The 16,868-nt window shown below is 47.2% G+C and overlaps 1 protein-coding gene across 6 annotated transcripts in view; it reads left to right on the top strand.

Annotated features, from left to right (window-relative positions):
• The window catches only part of DEPDC5 (DEP domain containing 5, GATOR1 subcomplex subunit), a 62,160-nt gene that overhangs the window by 753 nt on the left and 44,539 nt on the right, over positions 1-16,868 (top strand). For 5 of the 6 annotated variants that reach the window (XM_082202998.1, XM_082203003.1, XM_082203002.1 and 2 more), the window contains exons 2-13: positions 19-136; positions 314-401; positions 1,709-1,755; positions 1,953-2,038; positions 3,257-3,340; positions 4,144-4,193; positions 6,054-6,123; positions 6,244-6,322; positions 6,716-6,777; positions 14,435-14,504; positions 15,168-15,240; positions 16,124-16,227. In XM_082202998.1, the coding sequence (XP_082059124.1) occupies positions 79-136; positions 314-401; positions 1,709-1,755; positions 1,953-2,038; positions 3,257-3,340; positions 4,144-4,193; positions 6,054-6,123; positions 6,244-6,322; positions 6,716-6,777; positions 14,435-14,504; positions 15,168-15,240; positions 16,124-16,227 (871 nt within the window). In that variant the 5' untranslated portion in view covers positions 19-78. Of the gene's footprint in view, positions 1-16; positions 137-313; positions 402-1,708; positions 1,756-1,952; positions 2,039-3,256; positions 3,341-4,143; positions 4,194-6,053; positions 6,124-6,243; positions 6,323-6,715; positions 6,778-14,434; positions 14,505-15,167; positions 15,241-16,123; positions 16,228-16,868 lie in introns of all 6 variants that reach the window. The other variant, XM_082202999.1, reaches the window with a different exon arrangement.

Below are 16,868 nucleotides of genomic sequence, written 5' to 3' on the forward strand. Positions count from 1 at the left end.
TGCTCGCTTATTTTGCAGAAATGCAAGACCTTGTAAAAATGCCTGGTGTCTAATAACTGAGAAGAACAAGAATTCAGGATGAAGACCAGCAAGGTCTACAAGCTCGTCATTCACAAGAAAGGCTTTGGAAGCAGCGGTCAGTAGCCATGGAGGTGGTAGAAATGCCCTCAGGGCTCTTTGTATAAAAAGTGCAATAGAATAATCTCTATTGAAATAAATTCTTTGCTATCTGGAAATGCTGCAGGTACTTCTAAATAGTAAAACAGCCTTACAGATTTATAACCCCACCTCCCTAATTTCTTCCCCCTTTCAGATGATGAGCTTGTGGTGAACCCCAAAGTATTTCTTCAGATCAAGCTGGGAGACATTGTGGAAATTGCACACCCTAATGATGAATACAGGTGAATCCTTTTGTATTTGGGCTTTTGCATGCAGCAATTTGGGGGCATGATGCAGGAAAATCTTTGGGCTTTTGCATGCAGCAATTTGGGGGCATGATGCAGACTCCGCCAAATGGTTGGCAGCTTTGAGGTAGGTTTGATGAAGGCCTCTAGCTTGACAAAACTAAAGTTGACATTTGTGAAGGAGTACCGCATTTGTACCGCATGTACAGTGGTACCTCCGGTTGTGAATGGGATCTGTTTCAGAGGTCTGGCCGGATCCCGAGGTTTTCACATGTTCTGTGCATGCATGTGGCGAAACCTGGTCTGATACTTCCGGGTTTGCCGCTTTCGTAACATGAAGTTTACGTAACCAGAGGGTTACGTAACCCTAGGCGCTACTGTATTTAGTTGGTTACAGATGCTGGCTGTTACCCTGCTGTGTTTGGCATTGAGGTAAGAAGCTCCAACTCCATTGGGCAGGATGGTATGTTAGCTATTACTCCAAGACTACTAGGACACATTCAAGTGGACAATACATGTTAGAATTAGTCTTAACGTCTTTCCACCTCTTGGTCATGTCTTTCACTCTACAGTGAAGTATTTGAATGTTGATATATGTCTCTTGCTAGCTCAATGGGAAACGTGTACTTGGAGGGGGGTTGTTTTGTGTGACCACTTTTAGCTGCTATTGTTGTATGTTTTTAATATTTGTTTACTATGTAAGTTGCCTTGATGCCTTTGTATAGAAAGTAATACATAAAGTTATTTTATATATTTAAAAGATATGATGTACTTTGTAAGTGCGTAGAAGACATCGTGCACCAGTTCCTCTAAACTCCTGACCACTAGAGGTTCTGGCTTCATAAAGAACCTTGTCCACATCATCTAAACCATGAAGGACAGAGCGTAGAAAGCATGGTCTTGCTTGGGTGGAGGTTCATGGAGGCTGGTTGTTGTTTTCCCTGGGAGGGACAGGCCTTTGACTGCTGCCCTAATCCTGTGCAATAGAAGAATGTCCCACTTATAATCTGGGAGGTTACCAGGCCTATGGAGACACAAGAGTGTTCAAGCCAACCACCTCTTGTGGTTTTGGCATTCTTCCTATTTCCTAACCTCCTCCTTCCCAAATCAATTTAGCTTCTGGTTGCACAATGTGAATCTTGAATTAAAAGTGTAAGGGAGATGCTGATCTCTTGAAGCAGCTATGATGCCTTTCTTGGACGTCAGTGTGGTAGGGTTTAGGGGATACATTAGAACATCTCAGCTTCTTAGAGTATGTTGTAGAGGCCCAATTCATGCAGCTGTTTATCTCTCTTATGTTCCAGCCCTTTGCTCCTGCAAGTGAAGTCACTTAAGGAGGATTTACAGAAAGGTAGGGTTTTTCTGATCTTTATTTGGGTGCACCTTAATCAGTGCAGTATAATCAGCCAATAGTGTTGTCTGCTGTCAAACAGCTCTCCATCTAGGGAGTGACAAGATCTCTGTGAGATCCAACGTGAAGTCTTTGCTGGGGTGACACAGTTGGAAGCCACCTTCTCTCAATCACCTACGATTTCCTTCTTTTCGCAGAAACCATAAGTGTAGATCAGACTGTGGCACAGGTGTTCCGACTGAGACCCTACCAGGATGTCCATGTGAACGTTGTTGACCCAAAGGTATTTGTGGCACTGCAGCCTTTGCCTTGAGGCATTTCCACCTGGTCTGGTTCCAAGCATGTGGAGATTGTCTCCCAGCCCGTTGCAAAAGCAGGTTGATCTGCTCTGTGGAGGCATTTGAACACTTTTGCAAAGTTGCATTCTGCTGGGGTTCAGCAATTCTAGCAGGAGAGTAGCAGATCTCGGACTATGGCTGTATACTCCTTGCTGTAGGGCAGACTGCCTTAGATGGATGCCTTTACATGCTCTGAGTACTTTCCTCATCAGCAACTACCTTGGGATGCCCCTGACCTCCTGTCCAGTGTCAGCCAGCTTGCCTTAGGGGTGTGCCTATGGTATCTGCCATATAAATAATGCCGCCTGTGACTTTACTTGCCTAGTGTAAGAGAGGGTTGGCACAAAGAGAGTCACTAATGACCTGGTAACACAGTTTTAAAAAATTATTTAACAAGCTGCCTACTCAATTACAGGTGGTTTACATAAAATATGATCCAAAATATAAACAGACTATACAAATAGCAGGCATACTAAAGTCATCAAAATACAGTTTAAAATAATGGTTTAAAAAACTAGTACAGTGGTGCCTCGCAAGACGAAAAGAATCCGTTCTGTGATTCTCTTCGTCTAGTGGTTTTTTCGTCTTGCGAAGCAAGCCCATTGACGGATTAGCGCTTTTAGCGGCTTTTAGCGGCTTATCTGCTGATCAGATCAGCTGATAAGCGGCTTAGCGGCTTAGAAAAGGGGGGGGGACCCAGCAGGAACTCGCAAGACATTGTCGTCTTGCGAAGCAAGCCCGTAGGAAATTCGTTTTGCGAAGCACCTCCAAAACGGAAAACTTTCATCTAGCGAGTTTTCCGTCTTGCAAGGCATTCGTCTTGCAGGGCACCACTGTACTGTATACCTAAACTTAGCAGTTTTGCTATGGGGGATCATGCATGCAGGTGTTTATCTGTCATAAAGCTTATTTTCTTTCATTTCTTTTGTAAACTGCTTTGTGGTTGTTGGAGTTTTTTAATCAAGCGCCGTATAAATCTTCTGAAATAAATAATAATAAAAAATAATAATAAATGAAAAGTTCTCTTCAGCTAAGTGGGGAGATCAGGGGAGCTTGTGCTTGTAATCAGGAGCCTACAGATTTCAGCGCCAGGCCTTCACAGGAGCAGAATGGGGCTCTCAAACACCTAAGCCATCAAGCTTCTCTGCTCCCCTCCTCTTTAGGAAGTGACCCTTGATCTGGTGGAGCTGACATTCAAGGATCAGTACATCGGGCGTGGGGACATGTGGCGACTGAAGAAGAGCTTGGTGAGGGCCCTGCGTCTAATCTGGGAGGGAAAGTGCTCTTTGTTCATTCTCAGTTAGATAGCGATGGGCTCGACTTGGGAATCTGAGGCTGCTGCTCTGTCCATAAACTGGACAAATACTGACAATCGAATTTGTTACAGGACTGGGGCAATGTGAGACAACTGTGAGGGTTAAATTGGGTGGGGAACATCAGGCTGAATATGGCCCCCTGAGTTCTTTGTCTGGCCCTCAGAACCCTACCCTAGCAACGCCACTTTCCTAAGCTGCACACTTCAGCAGCCCTGCCTGGCTTGAATGTGCCATTGAACTGTTATAATGTGCCTTCCTCCCTAGATGGAGAGGTGTGGCTATAGAAGCCTCCGGATTTGGCATGGCAGAAATGTGGCCTGCTGCATGAATGAGAGAATCGCAACTATTGCTCTGCCTACTTTTGTATTTGGCCTCACTCTACTCCCAACCTCTGGCATGTAGCCCTCAGGCAGTAAAAGGTTCTCACCAGTAATGTAGAACATGGGATGTTTTTTGGTTAGGGTCTGAGAGGATGGCAAAGAGAGGTGGGTGCTGGGCTGAAATAAGATGTGGTAGGAATAGAGGGCAAGCAGATGAGGCGATAGCGGATGAGAGCTTCTGGGCCTTTCATAAGCATGTTTACAAATGCAGCCGTGAGTGCTAGAAACCAGTTCCCCCCCCTCTCTCTGATGTGCTCGGGTAAGAGGTATGAAGAACAGTTGTCTCCTGCAAATTCACACTGCCTTGAGTTCTCATTCCCCCTCTTTTTCTGTTTTAAACCAAATGCCTGCTAGGTTGGCACGTGTGCCTATGTCACTCAGAAGGTGGAATTTGCAGGTATTCGGTGAGTATCCAGTCACACCCCACACATACCCTTTGCTCCCTCTCCACATCTCTCTCTCGCTCTCTCGGAAGTGCTTTCTTTAGAAATCTGACTGTGCAGGCAATGGTTATGTTAGCCCCAAAGTAATAACACAGAACCGTAGAATTCTAGAGTTCAAAGGGACTTCTGGAGGTCCTCTGTCCCAACTCCCTGCTCGGTGTAGGCGCAAATGCAGCATGTGCAGGGAACTTTTGGTCCTCCAGATGTTGTTGAACTACAATTCCCATCAGCCCCAGCAAGTGATGACAGAGGACCTCCAACATCTCTTCCAGCTCTAGAATTTTGTGGTTCCAGTTTTGAGGTTTTAATAATAAGCAGAGCCGTTTGTATGCACCAGATAAATTGATTAATTGAAATTGAAATAATTGAAATACTTTATTGTCACTTGTACAACTTGTATACAGTGAGATTACACGAGCACCCCCACTCAGCTCTCTTAGTCTTAATTCCCCTTGTTTACTGATGCACACCCACCAAACCTGAAAGTCAGCTGCCCTGTTGTTATCTTTTCATTCAGCAGCCTAACAGCCCAGGACAGAAGCTGTTCTTGATGCTGTTGGTGTGACTAATCATGCTTCTATGTCTCCTGCTTTAATCAGGCTGATGATACCATCAAGTTAAACATTGAGCTGCAGCTCTAGTAATAGTATTTTGGAAATCAATGCAAACATGCCCTTGAGATGCTCTTGAGACTCATGCATGTTCCAGGAAGTTTTTAGTGTCCGATGTTCTATTGTGTTTTTACTATTTTTTGTTGGGAGCTGCCCAGAGTGGCTGGGGCAACCCCGTCAGATGGGTGGCATATAAATAATAACTTATGATGATGGTGGAAAGAGAACATTAAATTTACGGCTTGCATTTCACTGAGGGAAAACATGATGAAAATGCTCTACAGATGGTACCTGTCACCTGCCAAATTGGCAAAGATCTATAAGGTGGACAACAAGTGCTGGAAATGTAGATATAAAGAAGGGACTTTCTTCCATCAGTGGTGGGAGTGTAAGAAAGTTAAAAGCTTTTGGGAAGAGATATATAACGAGATGAAAAAGATGCTAAAATATACTTTCGTGAAAAAACCAGAAGCATTTCTATTAGGTATCGTAGGGAAGGATGTCAAAAGAAAAGACTGTAGACTTTTCCAGTACGCGGTGACAGCGGCCAGAATTGTGTTAGCCCAGAAGTGGAAGCAGGAAGGAGTTCCAACGGTGGAAGAGTGGAGAACAAAACTGATAGAATATGCTGAATTGGATAAATTGACAGGGAAAATCAGATATACTAAGGACCAGAAATTTATAAAGGACTGGGAGAAATTTGTGTGTTATTTGGAAAATAATTATGGGGCAAAAATAACGCTAGTGGGATTTAAAGAGGCTTTGTAAAATATCAATAAATATTGTTTAGTAGAGATTATGAGGAAGGATGGAATAACTGGCAATAGAACAAAAAAGATGGAATGTGTATTAAAAGGTTAACTATGAATGATGTCAGCAACGCTGATGGAAGTCCAAAAGGAAAATGATTGGTTGTACATATGGTTTTACTCTTATTGTTATTTTCTCTTTTTTTTTCTGTATATGATATTTTCTTTTTTTGAAACTTTAATAAAAATTATATATATATAAAAAAAAAAACTTATGATGATGGTGATGCACCTAAAAGGGCATTTCCTTTTTTGTTAACCCAAAGCCCAGGGACAGGGGTTAGTCCTGGCGCTGTTCCCCCACCCCCACCCCCGCCAATACAGCCTAGTCGGTAGCAACCCCAGTTTTCATGTCCACTGTTTCGGGATGTGATAACAGATTCTCTTTGGCTTGCTTCTAGGGCTCAAGCAGGCGAACTTTGGGTCAAAAGTGAGAAGGTCACGTGTGGCTACATCAGTGAAGACACCCGGGTAGGCCTCTTTATTCCCCACCCCAGAGTTTTCTCTCTCTCTCCTTTTCAAGTGTTTGTTCTACACTATCAAGCAGCAGCCAGAGCAGAAGTTTTTACTGTTTGTGTGTCTCTCTTGCAGGTTGTCTTCCGCTCAACCTCCGCCATGGTATATATCTTCATCCAGATGAGCTGTGAAATGTGGGATTTTGACATCTACGGTATGGAGAAATAGCCTTCCTGGAGATCTGCCCGTCCCACACCTGCTTTTAGCACTGTGTCTCCATGAGAGCTAATCCCGCCTTGTTCTAACCTTGATTGGGTCGACAAGCAATGAGTCATCTCTTGTGACCAGTCAACCATGGTTTGTTACTGCAAACCTTGGTTTGTTTTCCAGTTGCCTTGTGACTCTGTAGCTTGACAAGGAATCTTGGGTGGGTGTGTCCAAACAACTCTGAGGTTGCTTTGATGAACCAGCTTCCACTGCAAATACGGCCCCTCTCCTGTTGAACAAACACCTGGTGGGAGGATCATAGGTTGCAGTATCAATGCTCCTTTGAACAGAAATCACTCTTAGTCCCCGGCCCCCTGTTTTGTTATTCTTCCCTTTGCAGGGGACCTTTACTTTGAGAAAGCTGTGAATGGTTTCCTCGCTGATCTCTTCACCAAGTGGAAGGTAACTTTCTGTGTCTTCGACTGTAGCAATGGAATAAGAGTGTGCTTTTGCTTTTTACTTTGTGACCTTGGCTCATATTCAGGCCCGCTTGCAACTGGGGTAAGGAGGTGTTCCTACACTTCCTTACCCTCAATAGATATTTGAGCTTTCCCAAATGTAGATAAAACATAACCCAGATAGGAGGTTCCTTGGTGGAAGTTGCTGCCTGGTTATGGGACAATTGGATCCAAAGGGGGGGGGAGGAACCTGGGGGAGTCCACAGGATGCTGTAATGCAGGGAACTCCCAATGTGAAGCTTACCTAGACATGATATACTCCCAGCTCCCATCAGCTGCAGCCAATGACTGAGGATGATGGGAGTTGTAGTTCCCCATCATCTGCGTGGCTCCAGGTTGGCAACCTCAGCTTGCAGGACCTTGGAGCATAGCATAGCAAAATATGTTTGTCCACTTGCTTCTTATTATTTTTTACGGAGAATTGTAGCAGTTATTCCAAAGAGATTTTGGATAAGTGACTTTCAAGTAAACGAAGAGCCATAACATTAGAAGGTAAAGAGAAGTCCAGTCCTGTCTTGACATTTGTCAGGTTTCTGAATAGATACTCCAATAGACTGAGTTTTTATTACACGTTCATTGCTGGATTTCCTCTGTAAAGCAGATACAGTGGTGCCTCGCAAGACGAAATTAATTCGTTCCACGAGTTTTTTCGTCTAGCGAATTTTTCGTCTTGCGAAGCACGAAATCCCATAGGAATGCATTGAAATTCAATTAATGCGTTCCTATGGTCAAAAAAAGTCCAAACAAAGCCAAATTTGGTACAACAAGAGTTTATTAAGTGCTCTTTAAAGTCACACATACTGTAAAGAGCATTTCAAAAACTGAAGGAACAATAAATTAAGTTTCTAAACATGACAGAAAAACATTTAAAAATCAACAAAGTGTACAGTACATTTTCTAAGACTCTGGGGGACAACTCGAAGAAGGTTCCTCTTCCACTCTTTGCTTCTTGCTGAAGAACCCCCTCCTCAACTGTTCCCCCAGCCACCCACCACACAGAAATTCAAATCCAGATTTTTAAAAAAAACAAAACCGCAGGGTGGCCCAATGGTCACAGAAAATCATAAAAATGCAGGGGGGGGGGGAAACAAGCTTCCAGATTCTTGCAAACCCCTCCTCAACTGTTCCCCCAGCCACCCACCACACAGAAATTCAAATCCAGATTTTTTTTTAAAAAAACAGCATAGTGGCCCAATGGTCACAGAAAATCATAAAAATGCAGAAAAAACACATACAAGCTTCCAGATTCTTGCAAACCCCTCCCCAACACCAAGTCCTTGAATTCCAAACACCCCAATCCAAAAAACCCCCAAAAAGTTTTAAAAGTTTAAAAGAAGTTTTGGAAAAGCTTCAAAAATCACCAAAGTCTTCAAAAACCTCAAAAAAGGCTACCACACTGCGTTCTATGAGTTGCTCCTCGAAGTCAAGTCACAACTGTATTAACGGTGTTAAGAAAAAGGAAAGAAACTTGCAAGACATTTTCGTTTTTCATCTTGCGAAGCAAGCCTGTCAGGGAACTGACATCGGAGGAAAGGGAAGTGGTAGGGCTCCCAGAGACTGGGAGAGAGTCAACAGCTAAAGCAGGGACCAGTAGGGGGAGCGCGGGGTCTCTGGAGGAGGATCTCAGTAATGCTGAGAGAGACGCAGCAGCCCAGGCAGGAAGCAGAAGGGGAGAGAAAGGGGTGAGAGACACTTCGAGCGAAAATAGCGGGGAGGTGTCAGAAGCAACTGCAGGGAGACCTATGCTTCGCCGGAAGCTGTCACGTCGTGAGTCCAGGAGACGCGTTTCCGTTAAGGAACTTCTTTGCTGGAAGCGCTTCCGCAGACAGCCACTGTCGGACTCTACAAGTGACTAGAGCAGACATGTCTGAGGAGCTCTGTCACACACAGAGGTTTGTGGGGTCGCACAAACTCTGAAGGGGCACTATTTTAAGCACAAGCAGCTAATCATCCCCTGACAGCAGTCCGACAGTCTCTGTACGCTGCCTGTGCAGGAGAAGGCATCATGAGCGACCCAGCAGGAGCCGGAGCCGCAGGGGGTGGAGCTGGTCCAAGCTTGGAAGACAGATACCGAGCATTGGAGGTCCAACTTGCGCTGCAGACGGCGAGGCTCGAGGAGAGGAGGGCTCAAGATGCAGACAAGAAGGGGAGAACCACTCAGTTCCCCAGAAAGGTACCAGGATTAGTGCAGAAGTTTGGGGGGGACCCCAAGGATTACCATGCCTTTAGGACTGAAATGCAATATGCCCTGAATGTGCAGTTTGATGAGTTCCCTGATGAGGAATCCCGAGTTGCTTTCGTAATTGGGCATCTTGAGAAGGGGGCGCGGGACTGGGTTCGACCCCTGATGGCAACGCACAACGATATCCTGAAGGACGCTATGAAATTCTTTCGTGCAATGGATATCATGTTCTCCAGCGATATTGAGGAGGGGGGAGTGCGCAGACAGCTAATGGCTTGCAAGCAGGGAAGCAGATCTGTCCGTGAGTACTGGACTGAATTTACCATGCTGATTCACAGATTGGGGTGGGATTTATCGGCAGCACCCATTCAGATGCTATTTGAAGAAGGTCTTTCTTCAGCTGTGAAAGACGAGCTGGCCAGGAGCCCCAGGGCGGTGTCTATGGATCAGCTGACCAAATCTGCGCTGACCATTGGAGCGCGCCAGGAGGCAAGAGCCTTGGAGAGGCGGGAAGGGAGAGGGGAACGTTGGAAGGAGTTACGCATTCCAGACATTCCTGAGCCAGCTTTCCCGCCGGCAGAGCCGATGGAAATCGGAACAGCCCGCGCGCGCGCAGTTTCAAAGCCCAGTGAGGGGGCGAAGAAGGAGGGAAAGGGACCCCGGAAATGCTATCTCTGCCAACAGCCAGGCCACTTTGCCAGAGTCTGCCCCCAGAGGAAGGAATGGCAAGGGATGGTGGGAACTGTTGAGGGGAAAGAGCAGGGAGAAACGGAACAGGTAAAAGCCAACGCCTGGTTGCCAGCAGGGCACTGCAGCCAGGCCAAAGAGCAGTGAAAGTGCCCCTTTCCCAAGTGCCAGTGCCAGAAGCTCCTCGACCTGCTCTAGTGATTGAAGTGTCGCTAGAGTTGCAAAATGGACACCCCCTAAAAATAAAGGCGCTGTTGGACTCAGGCAGCTCCTGCAATTTCATGAGCAAGGAGTTTGCGGCTGAACACCAGATACAGACTATCCCCTTAAGCAACCCCCTGCAGGTGACCACGATCGATGGCAGAGAACTGTTGGGAGGAGGCGTCAGCTTGCAGACCATCCCAATGATAATGAGGGTGGCAAGGCACACAGAACTGATAGCGTTTAATGTGGCCACCTTGGGAGGCGCTCCCATTATTTTGGGAATGAGCTGGCTAGCCCTACATGATCCGCTGGTGGGCTGGCATCAAAGAGTGGTTTCCTTCGGTTCCGCACATTGCTTAGAACACTGCAGGGGGGAAAAGGGGTCAGCAGGGGCCCAAGCCACCCTAGCAGGGACGGAAGTGATGGAGAAGGGGAAGGTGCCATCACAGTATGCTGATCTCAGCGACGTGTTCAGCGAGAAGGAAGCTGACCAACTACCCCCGCATAGGGCCTTTGATTGCCAGATCAATTTACTCCCTGGAGCACAGCTTCCTGTAGGCAGGTTGTATGCCATGTCAGACAGGGAGATGCAGGAGTTGCGAGCGTTCATTGACAAGAACCTGAAGAGAGGCTTCATCAGAGAGTCCAAGGCAGCGGGGGGTAGCCCAGTGTTTTTTGTGGATAAAAAGAACACGGACAAGCCGAGACTGGTATGTGACTTTCGGGCCCTAAATGCAGTGACAGAGCCGGTGGCTTTTCCTATGCCCAGGATTGATGATATTTTGACCAGGGTGCGAAAAGGAAAGATTTTTACAAAGCTGGACCTAAGGGGGGCGTACAACCTGATACGTATAAGGAAAGGGGATGAATGGAAGACCACCATGTTCACCCCTTTGGGGGCATTTGAATATCTCGTTATGCCTTTTGGATTACAAGCAGGCTCCGCGTGTTTTCAAGCCTTTATGAACCATGTACTGGGGCCTTTGCTCTACAAGAATTGCGTGGCCTTCTTAGATGACGTGTTGGTGTATTCGGAGAATGAGGAGCAACATGTGAGAGACGTCAGAGAAGTGTTGAGCAGGCTGCATGCCAACAGACTGTGGGTGAAACTGGAGAAGTGTCAGTTTCATACCAAGGAGGTGGAATTCCTGGGGTACCGCTTGTCAGACAAGGGGTTGGCCATGGACCCCGGCAAGGTTCAAGCGGTGCTGGAATGGAAAACCCCCAAGACTAAGAAGGATGTGCAGAGGTTCCTAGGGTTTGGAAACTTTTATCGTAAGTTCATCCGAAACTTCGCTCACCTGACGGCGCCCATCACGGACTGTCTCAGCAGCAAAAAGAAGTTTGTTTGGACGGGGGAGGCGGAGCGAGCGTTTGAGGAACTGAAAAAGGCCTTCGCCTCTGACGAACAACTTCTACATGTGGATTTACAAAAAAAGCTGAGGGTCGAAACAGACGCTTCTGACAGAGCCATAGGGGCGGTGCTTCTTCTGCAGCCAGGGAAGGAGGGGTCCGAGTGGCGACCGTGTGCCTTCTTTTCGCGAAAGCTGAACAAATCGGAGAGAAACTACACGGTGTATGACCGGGAACTTCTTGCGATTTATGAGGCCTTCCGGAGATGGAGGCACCTACTAATTGGTGCACAACAGAAGGTGCAAGTACGCACGGACCATAAGAATCTAGAGTATTGGAGAACTGCGCGAGTGCTCAACCAACGGCAGTTGAGATGGGCCCAGGAGTTCTCCAAATTTAACTTTGAGATTTGTTACGTACCAGGCCAGGAGAACGTTAGGGCGGACGCTCTATCACGCAAACCTGAATATTTGGAGGGAGAGGGTGCACCCGAAGAGACCCATGTCATTCCCGAGGATCGCTGGGTGTGTGGGGCGGCACTGGTGGGGCTAAGGGAACTGATAGAGGGAACGGTGCAGGATGAATATGCCCAGGACAAACTCAGGGGTCTCAGGAGGGAGGGAGACAAACCCGGGGGTTTTGAGGAGAGAAACGGGGCGTTGTACTACAAGGGAGCGTTATACGTACCTGAAGGAGAATTGAGGGAAAAGGTACTCAAGCAACTGCACGATAGCCCCACAGCAGGGCATTTTGGGCAACACAAAACCATGTGGCTGGTTACCAGGGAATTCTGGTGGCCCAAGGTCAGGGAAGATGTGCGGGAGTATGTGAGAGGGTGTGACCGATGTCAACGAGCCAAGGGGGAGAGGCGGGCACCGGCAGGTTTATTAGAACCACTACCCACGCCGGAAAGACCATGGGAGGCAGTGGCAATAGATTTTATGACTGATCTGCCCAGGTCCAAAGGGAAGACAGCCATTATGGTTGTGGTAGACCTGTTAACCAAGATGGCCCACTTTATAGCCTGCTCACATGCGGTCACAGCAGAAGAAACCGCTAAATTGTTTGTGGAAAATGTGTTTAGATTGCATGGTGCCCCCTTGAGGGTGGTTTCGGACCGAGGGAAACAATTTACTTCCAGGTTCTGGAGGAAGCTCATGAGCTTATTGCATGTAGAGGTGAATTTCTCAACTGCCCGTCATCCAGAAACCAACGGGCAGGCGGAAAGAGCTAATGGTGTCCTCCAGCAATATTTGAGGTGTTATGTGAATGACAGAGAGAATGATTGGGTGGAGAAGCTGGCGTTGGCAGAATTTGCCTATAACAATGCGGAGAACGTGTCCACGGGAATGAGCCCTTTTTTGGCCAATCACGGGTGTCATCCCCGAGCCTTCCCAGGGGGGGAGGGGGAGAACTGGAGCGTTCCAGCCGCAGAACAGTTCGTTGAAGAAATGGAAGCGATCCATCGCCAGCTCCAACTTAATTTAAACAGGGCGAAGGAGGAATATAAGAGGCAGGCAGACAAAACCAGAAGGGAAGGAGAAAGCATTAGGGTGGGGGATCAGGTGTGGTTGTCCACCCAAGGGTTACCATTTAAAGGAGGTTGTAAGAAGTTAAGACCCAAAAGACTGGGCCCATTTGAAGTCACGCAACAGGTCAACCCAGTGGCTTTCAGACTCCGGTTACCTAACCACATGAAGTTGCACCCAGTGTTCCACAGATCATTGCTGTCACCGTATATAGGGGACAGAGAGGGGAGGGTCAATAGGGGACCAGCTATGGAGGAAAAAGAACACAGCTACCATGTAGCGGAGATTCTCGATTCCAGGTGGAGGGGAGAGCAAGTAGAGTATTTGGTAATGTGGGAAGGGGAGCCGGAGTCGGAAAACACCTGGGTCAGGGCAGAGGATGTAGATGACGAGGTTTTGATTGAAACTTTTCATCAGAGATTCCCTCGGAAACCCCAGCCAGTGGCGAGGTTCCGGAGGGAATACTTCGCCACCACCGACGAAGAAGAAGAGTTGGAGGGGTTCGCTGATTCCGAGGTGGAGGAGGATTCAGCGAGTCGGAACGAAGACCGATGGAGGGAAATGTTCGAGACGTCGGAAGATGAGGAGGATTCTTTTAGGGGTTTCAGCTCCTCACCGCCCAGAGGAGAGAGTAGGGGCGGGGGAGAGGGGGGCCCTGGAGGGGAGGTGGATGTCAGGGAACTGACATCGGAGGAAAGGGAAGTGGTAGGGCTCCCAGAGACTGGGAGAGAGTCAACAGCTAAAGCAGGGACCAGTAGGGGGAGCGCGGGGTCTCTGGAGGAGGATCTCAGTAATGCTGAGAGAGACGCAGCAGCCCAGGCAGGAAGCAGAAGGGGAGAGAAAGGGGTGAGAGACACTTCGAGCGAAAATAGCGGGGAGGTGTCAGAAGCAACTGCAGGGAGACCTATGCTTCGCCGGAAGCTGTCACGTCGTGAGTCCAGGAGACGCGTTTCCGTTAAGGAACTTCTTTGCTGGAAGCGCTTCCGCAGACAGCCACTGTCGGACTCTACAAGTGACTAGAGCAGACATGTCTGAGGAGCTCTGTCACACACAGAGGTTTGTGGGGTCGCACAAACTCTGAAGGGGCACTATTTTAAGCACAAGCAGCTAATCATCCCCTGACAAAGCCCATAGGGAAATTCGTCTTGCGAAGCAGCTCAAAAAACGGAAAACCCTTTCGTCTAGCGAGTTTTCCGTCTTGCAAGGCATTCGTCTTGCGGGGCACCACTGTAATAAAGAGCCTCATTTAGTGGCTGGAATGCTTTTACATTTTTCAGGCATGAGATCGGGGCTGCCTTCCATTCAGCTTTCTAGAGAAGAAGCTGTAATTGTTGTTTGGGGGCGAGAGTTGTCCTGTGTGTGCTTGGAAATGCCCTTGCCCCGGTAACATTCTCCTCAAAAAGTTACTCATAAAGCCTTAGGTTATGTCAGGAGGTGTTAGACTCTAACATGGTGTCAGATTCCTCTGACGTGGAGCCTGTCCTCATGGTTAGGTCATTCTTCATTGAGACCAAGACCGAAGCAGCATTGCCATTGATTGAAGCAGCTGTTTGTGTGTATATGCATGCGCATGCAAGGGGGTCCCATGAGGGCTGTGACTGAGGCTTTGTGCAGAACATTCACCTCCTCCGTTTCCTCTTGGTCAGGAGAAGAACTGCAGCCATGAAGTGACTGTGGTCCTCTTTTCTAGAACGTTCTATGATGCCAAATCCTTGAGTGAGTAGCTACAAGATAAATGTTTCTCTTCCTCCTTGCTTGTAAGGGTACTGACATCTTCCTGCCTCTGTTCCTCTCTGGGACTTCCCTCTGTGTCTCCCACGCCCTCTGAGCTTTGAGCTGTTGCCTCAGTCACTACTCTGCGTAGCGGAAAGGGATGGTTGCCTTTGGTGGGTGTCTTGGGCAAGTGCTTTTGCAAGGAGTTGTATTACCATACTTTTCCGTGTATAAAACGTCCCCATGTATAAGACACCCCCTATTTTGGGGGACTCAAATTTAAGGAAATGTGGGAGATGGCTCAGATTTGTTGAGCTTTTTTTAGGGGGGGATTGCTGAAAATCCGCTTTTCGTCTGTCCCCTTGCTGGAGGAAGCTGCCAATCGCTTGCCCAATTGCCGCAGCATCAGCCAATCGACGCCAGCCCTTGACACAGCAACCAATAACACACCCAATAGCCACTGAAATCAAATGTCCACCCTATGCACTATCCATGTATAAGATGACCCCCATTTTTTAGCATAATTTTTAAATAAAAAAACCTAGTCTTATACATGGAAAAGTACAGTACTTTGAATATTGCTGGTCTGCAGAGAGGGGGGCTTGGGACAGATGCCTTTTGGGTGCTTCAGGGATGGTCTATACATCTTGCTGTTGTCTCTTGTAGATGAATTTCCAGAGACACAACGTGCCTCAATTCAGCAAGATCATGAAGGAAGATTCTATGAAGATTTTTACAAGTAGGTTTCCCATGCGGTCCTTCCATTGAGTATCTGTGGTCCATTTCCAGGCGTGTGTGTGTGTGAGAGAGAGAGAGATGCACAACCACACACATATCACTCCTCATAATTGATCTAGTAACCTATATGGGGAAAACATGACAGTTGCTAAAGAACTGGAAGAATTCCATTCCTTTTCAACAATTGTTTTTTCTAAGCTAAAACCTGATGAGTTTACGTTTATGCAGGGAGTAACTGTTATGTCTTACTCTACGGTATCCCAGAAATTTTGTAAGCGTCCTAAGAAATCTGTATTTTGCAACTGAAATGTTTAATTTGGAAACTGGCGGTTGGCTACAAAATAGACAACTTTCGCAGTATTTTGGAGGGCGAGGAGGATATTGATTGGGGTCCTTGAGGGACAGCAAAAGCTCCATGACTGAAAGTTTTTGCTGAAATGTTTCTTAAATTTTAGTAGAAACTGCTTGGGGTTTTTTTGCCTCATAACCTTGAGGACTAGCAACTTGCTGCTATCCTGGGGAATTTCCCCTGTATTGCAAGATGCTGAATTTGTGTTTGCAGATGTCTTTAACATTTGGGTTACATGTTAGTACCTTGTGAAGCAGCATTTGGATAAGTCCCCGCCAGAAAGTCCATTTTCCTAACTCTAAGCTCCCACAGGGAGGAGAGGGCTATCGATGGTTATTTGCCATGATGGTTGTGTTTCTGAGTACCAGTCACTGGAATCCACAGGCAGGGAGAGGGCTGGATTAGGTGAGCCATTGGCCTCATCCAGCAGGCTCTCCTTGCTCCCTTCCCTTCCTATCCTTAAGTCCTTACATTATCTGTAAAGTATTGTGCTGGTTCAGTTTCTCTCCTACTCAGTCCCAGCGCTTCCTTACAGGGTGGTGGTTCAGAACGAAAGACGAGAGGAGTGGACATCGCTGCTTGTGACTATTAAGAAACTCTTCATCCAGTACCCTATCCTGGTGCGTTTGGAGCAGGCAGGTGGGGCATTCTTACTATTTTTACTATATTATTCCTGATGGTTATTATTAGAATTACAAAAAAGGTAGTATTCTAGATCTGGCATCAGTCAGAGCAATGAAAATATTATTGTTGTTGTTGTTGTTGTTGTTGTTAATTTATACCCCATCCATTTGGCTGAGTTTCCCCAGCCACTCTGGGCGGCTTCCAATCAAGTGTTAAAAATAATACAGCATTAAATATTAAAAACTTCCCTAAACAGGCCTGCCTTCAGATGTCTTTTAAAGAGTAGATAGCTGCTTATTTCCTTCACATCTGAAGGGAGGGCGTTCCACAGGGCGGGCGCCACTACCGAGAAGGCCCTCTGCCTGGTTCCCTGTAACCTCACTTCTTGCAAGGAGGGAACTGCCAGAAGGCCCTCAGTGCTGGATCTCAGTGTCTGGGCTGAACGATGGGGGTGGAGACGCTCCTTCAGGTATACTGGGCCGAGGCTGTTTAGGGCTTTAAAGGTCAGCACCAACACTTTGACTTGTGCTCGGAAACGTACTGGGAGCCAATGCAGATCTCTCAGGACCGGTGTTATGTGGTCCTGGCGGCCACTCCCAGTCACCAGTCTAGCTGCCGCATTCTGGATTAGTTGTAGTTTCCGGGTCACCTTCCAA

Source organism: Podarcis vaucheri, assembly GCF_965113315.1.
Source record: "Podarcis vaucheri genome assembly, chromosome: 16".
NCBI lineage: Eukaryota > Metazoa > Chordata > Lepidosauria > Squamata > Lacertidae > Podarcis > Podarcis vaucheri.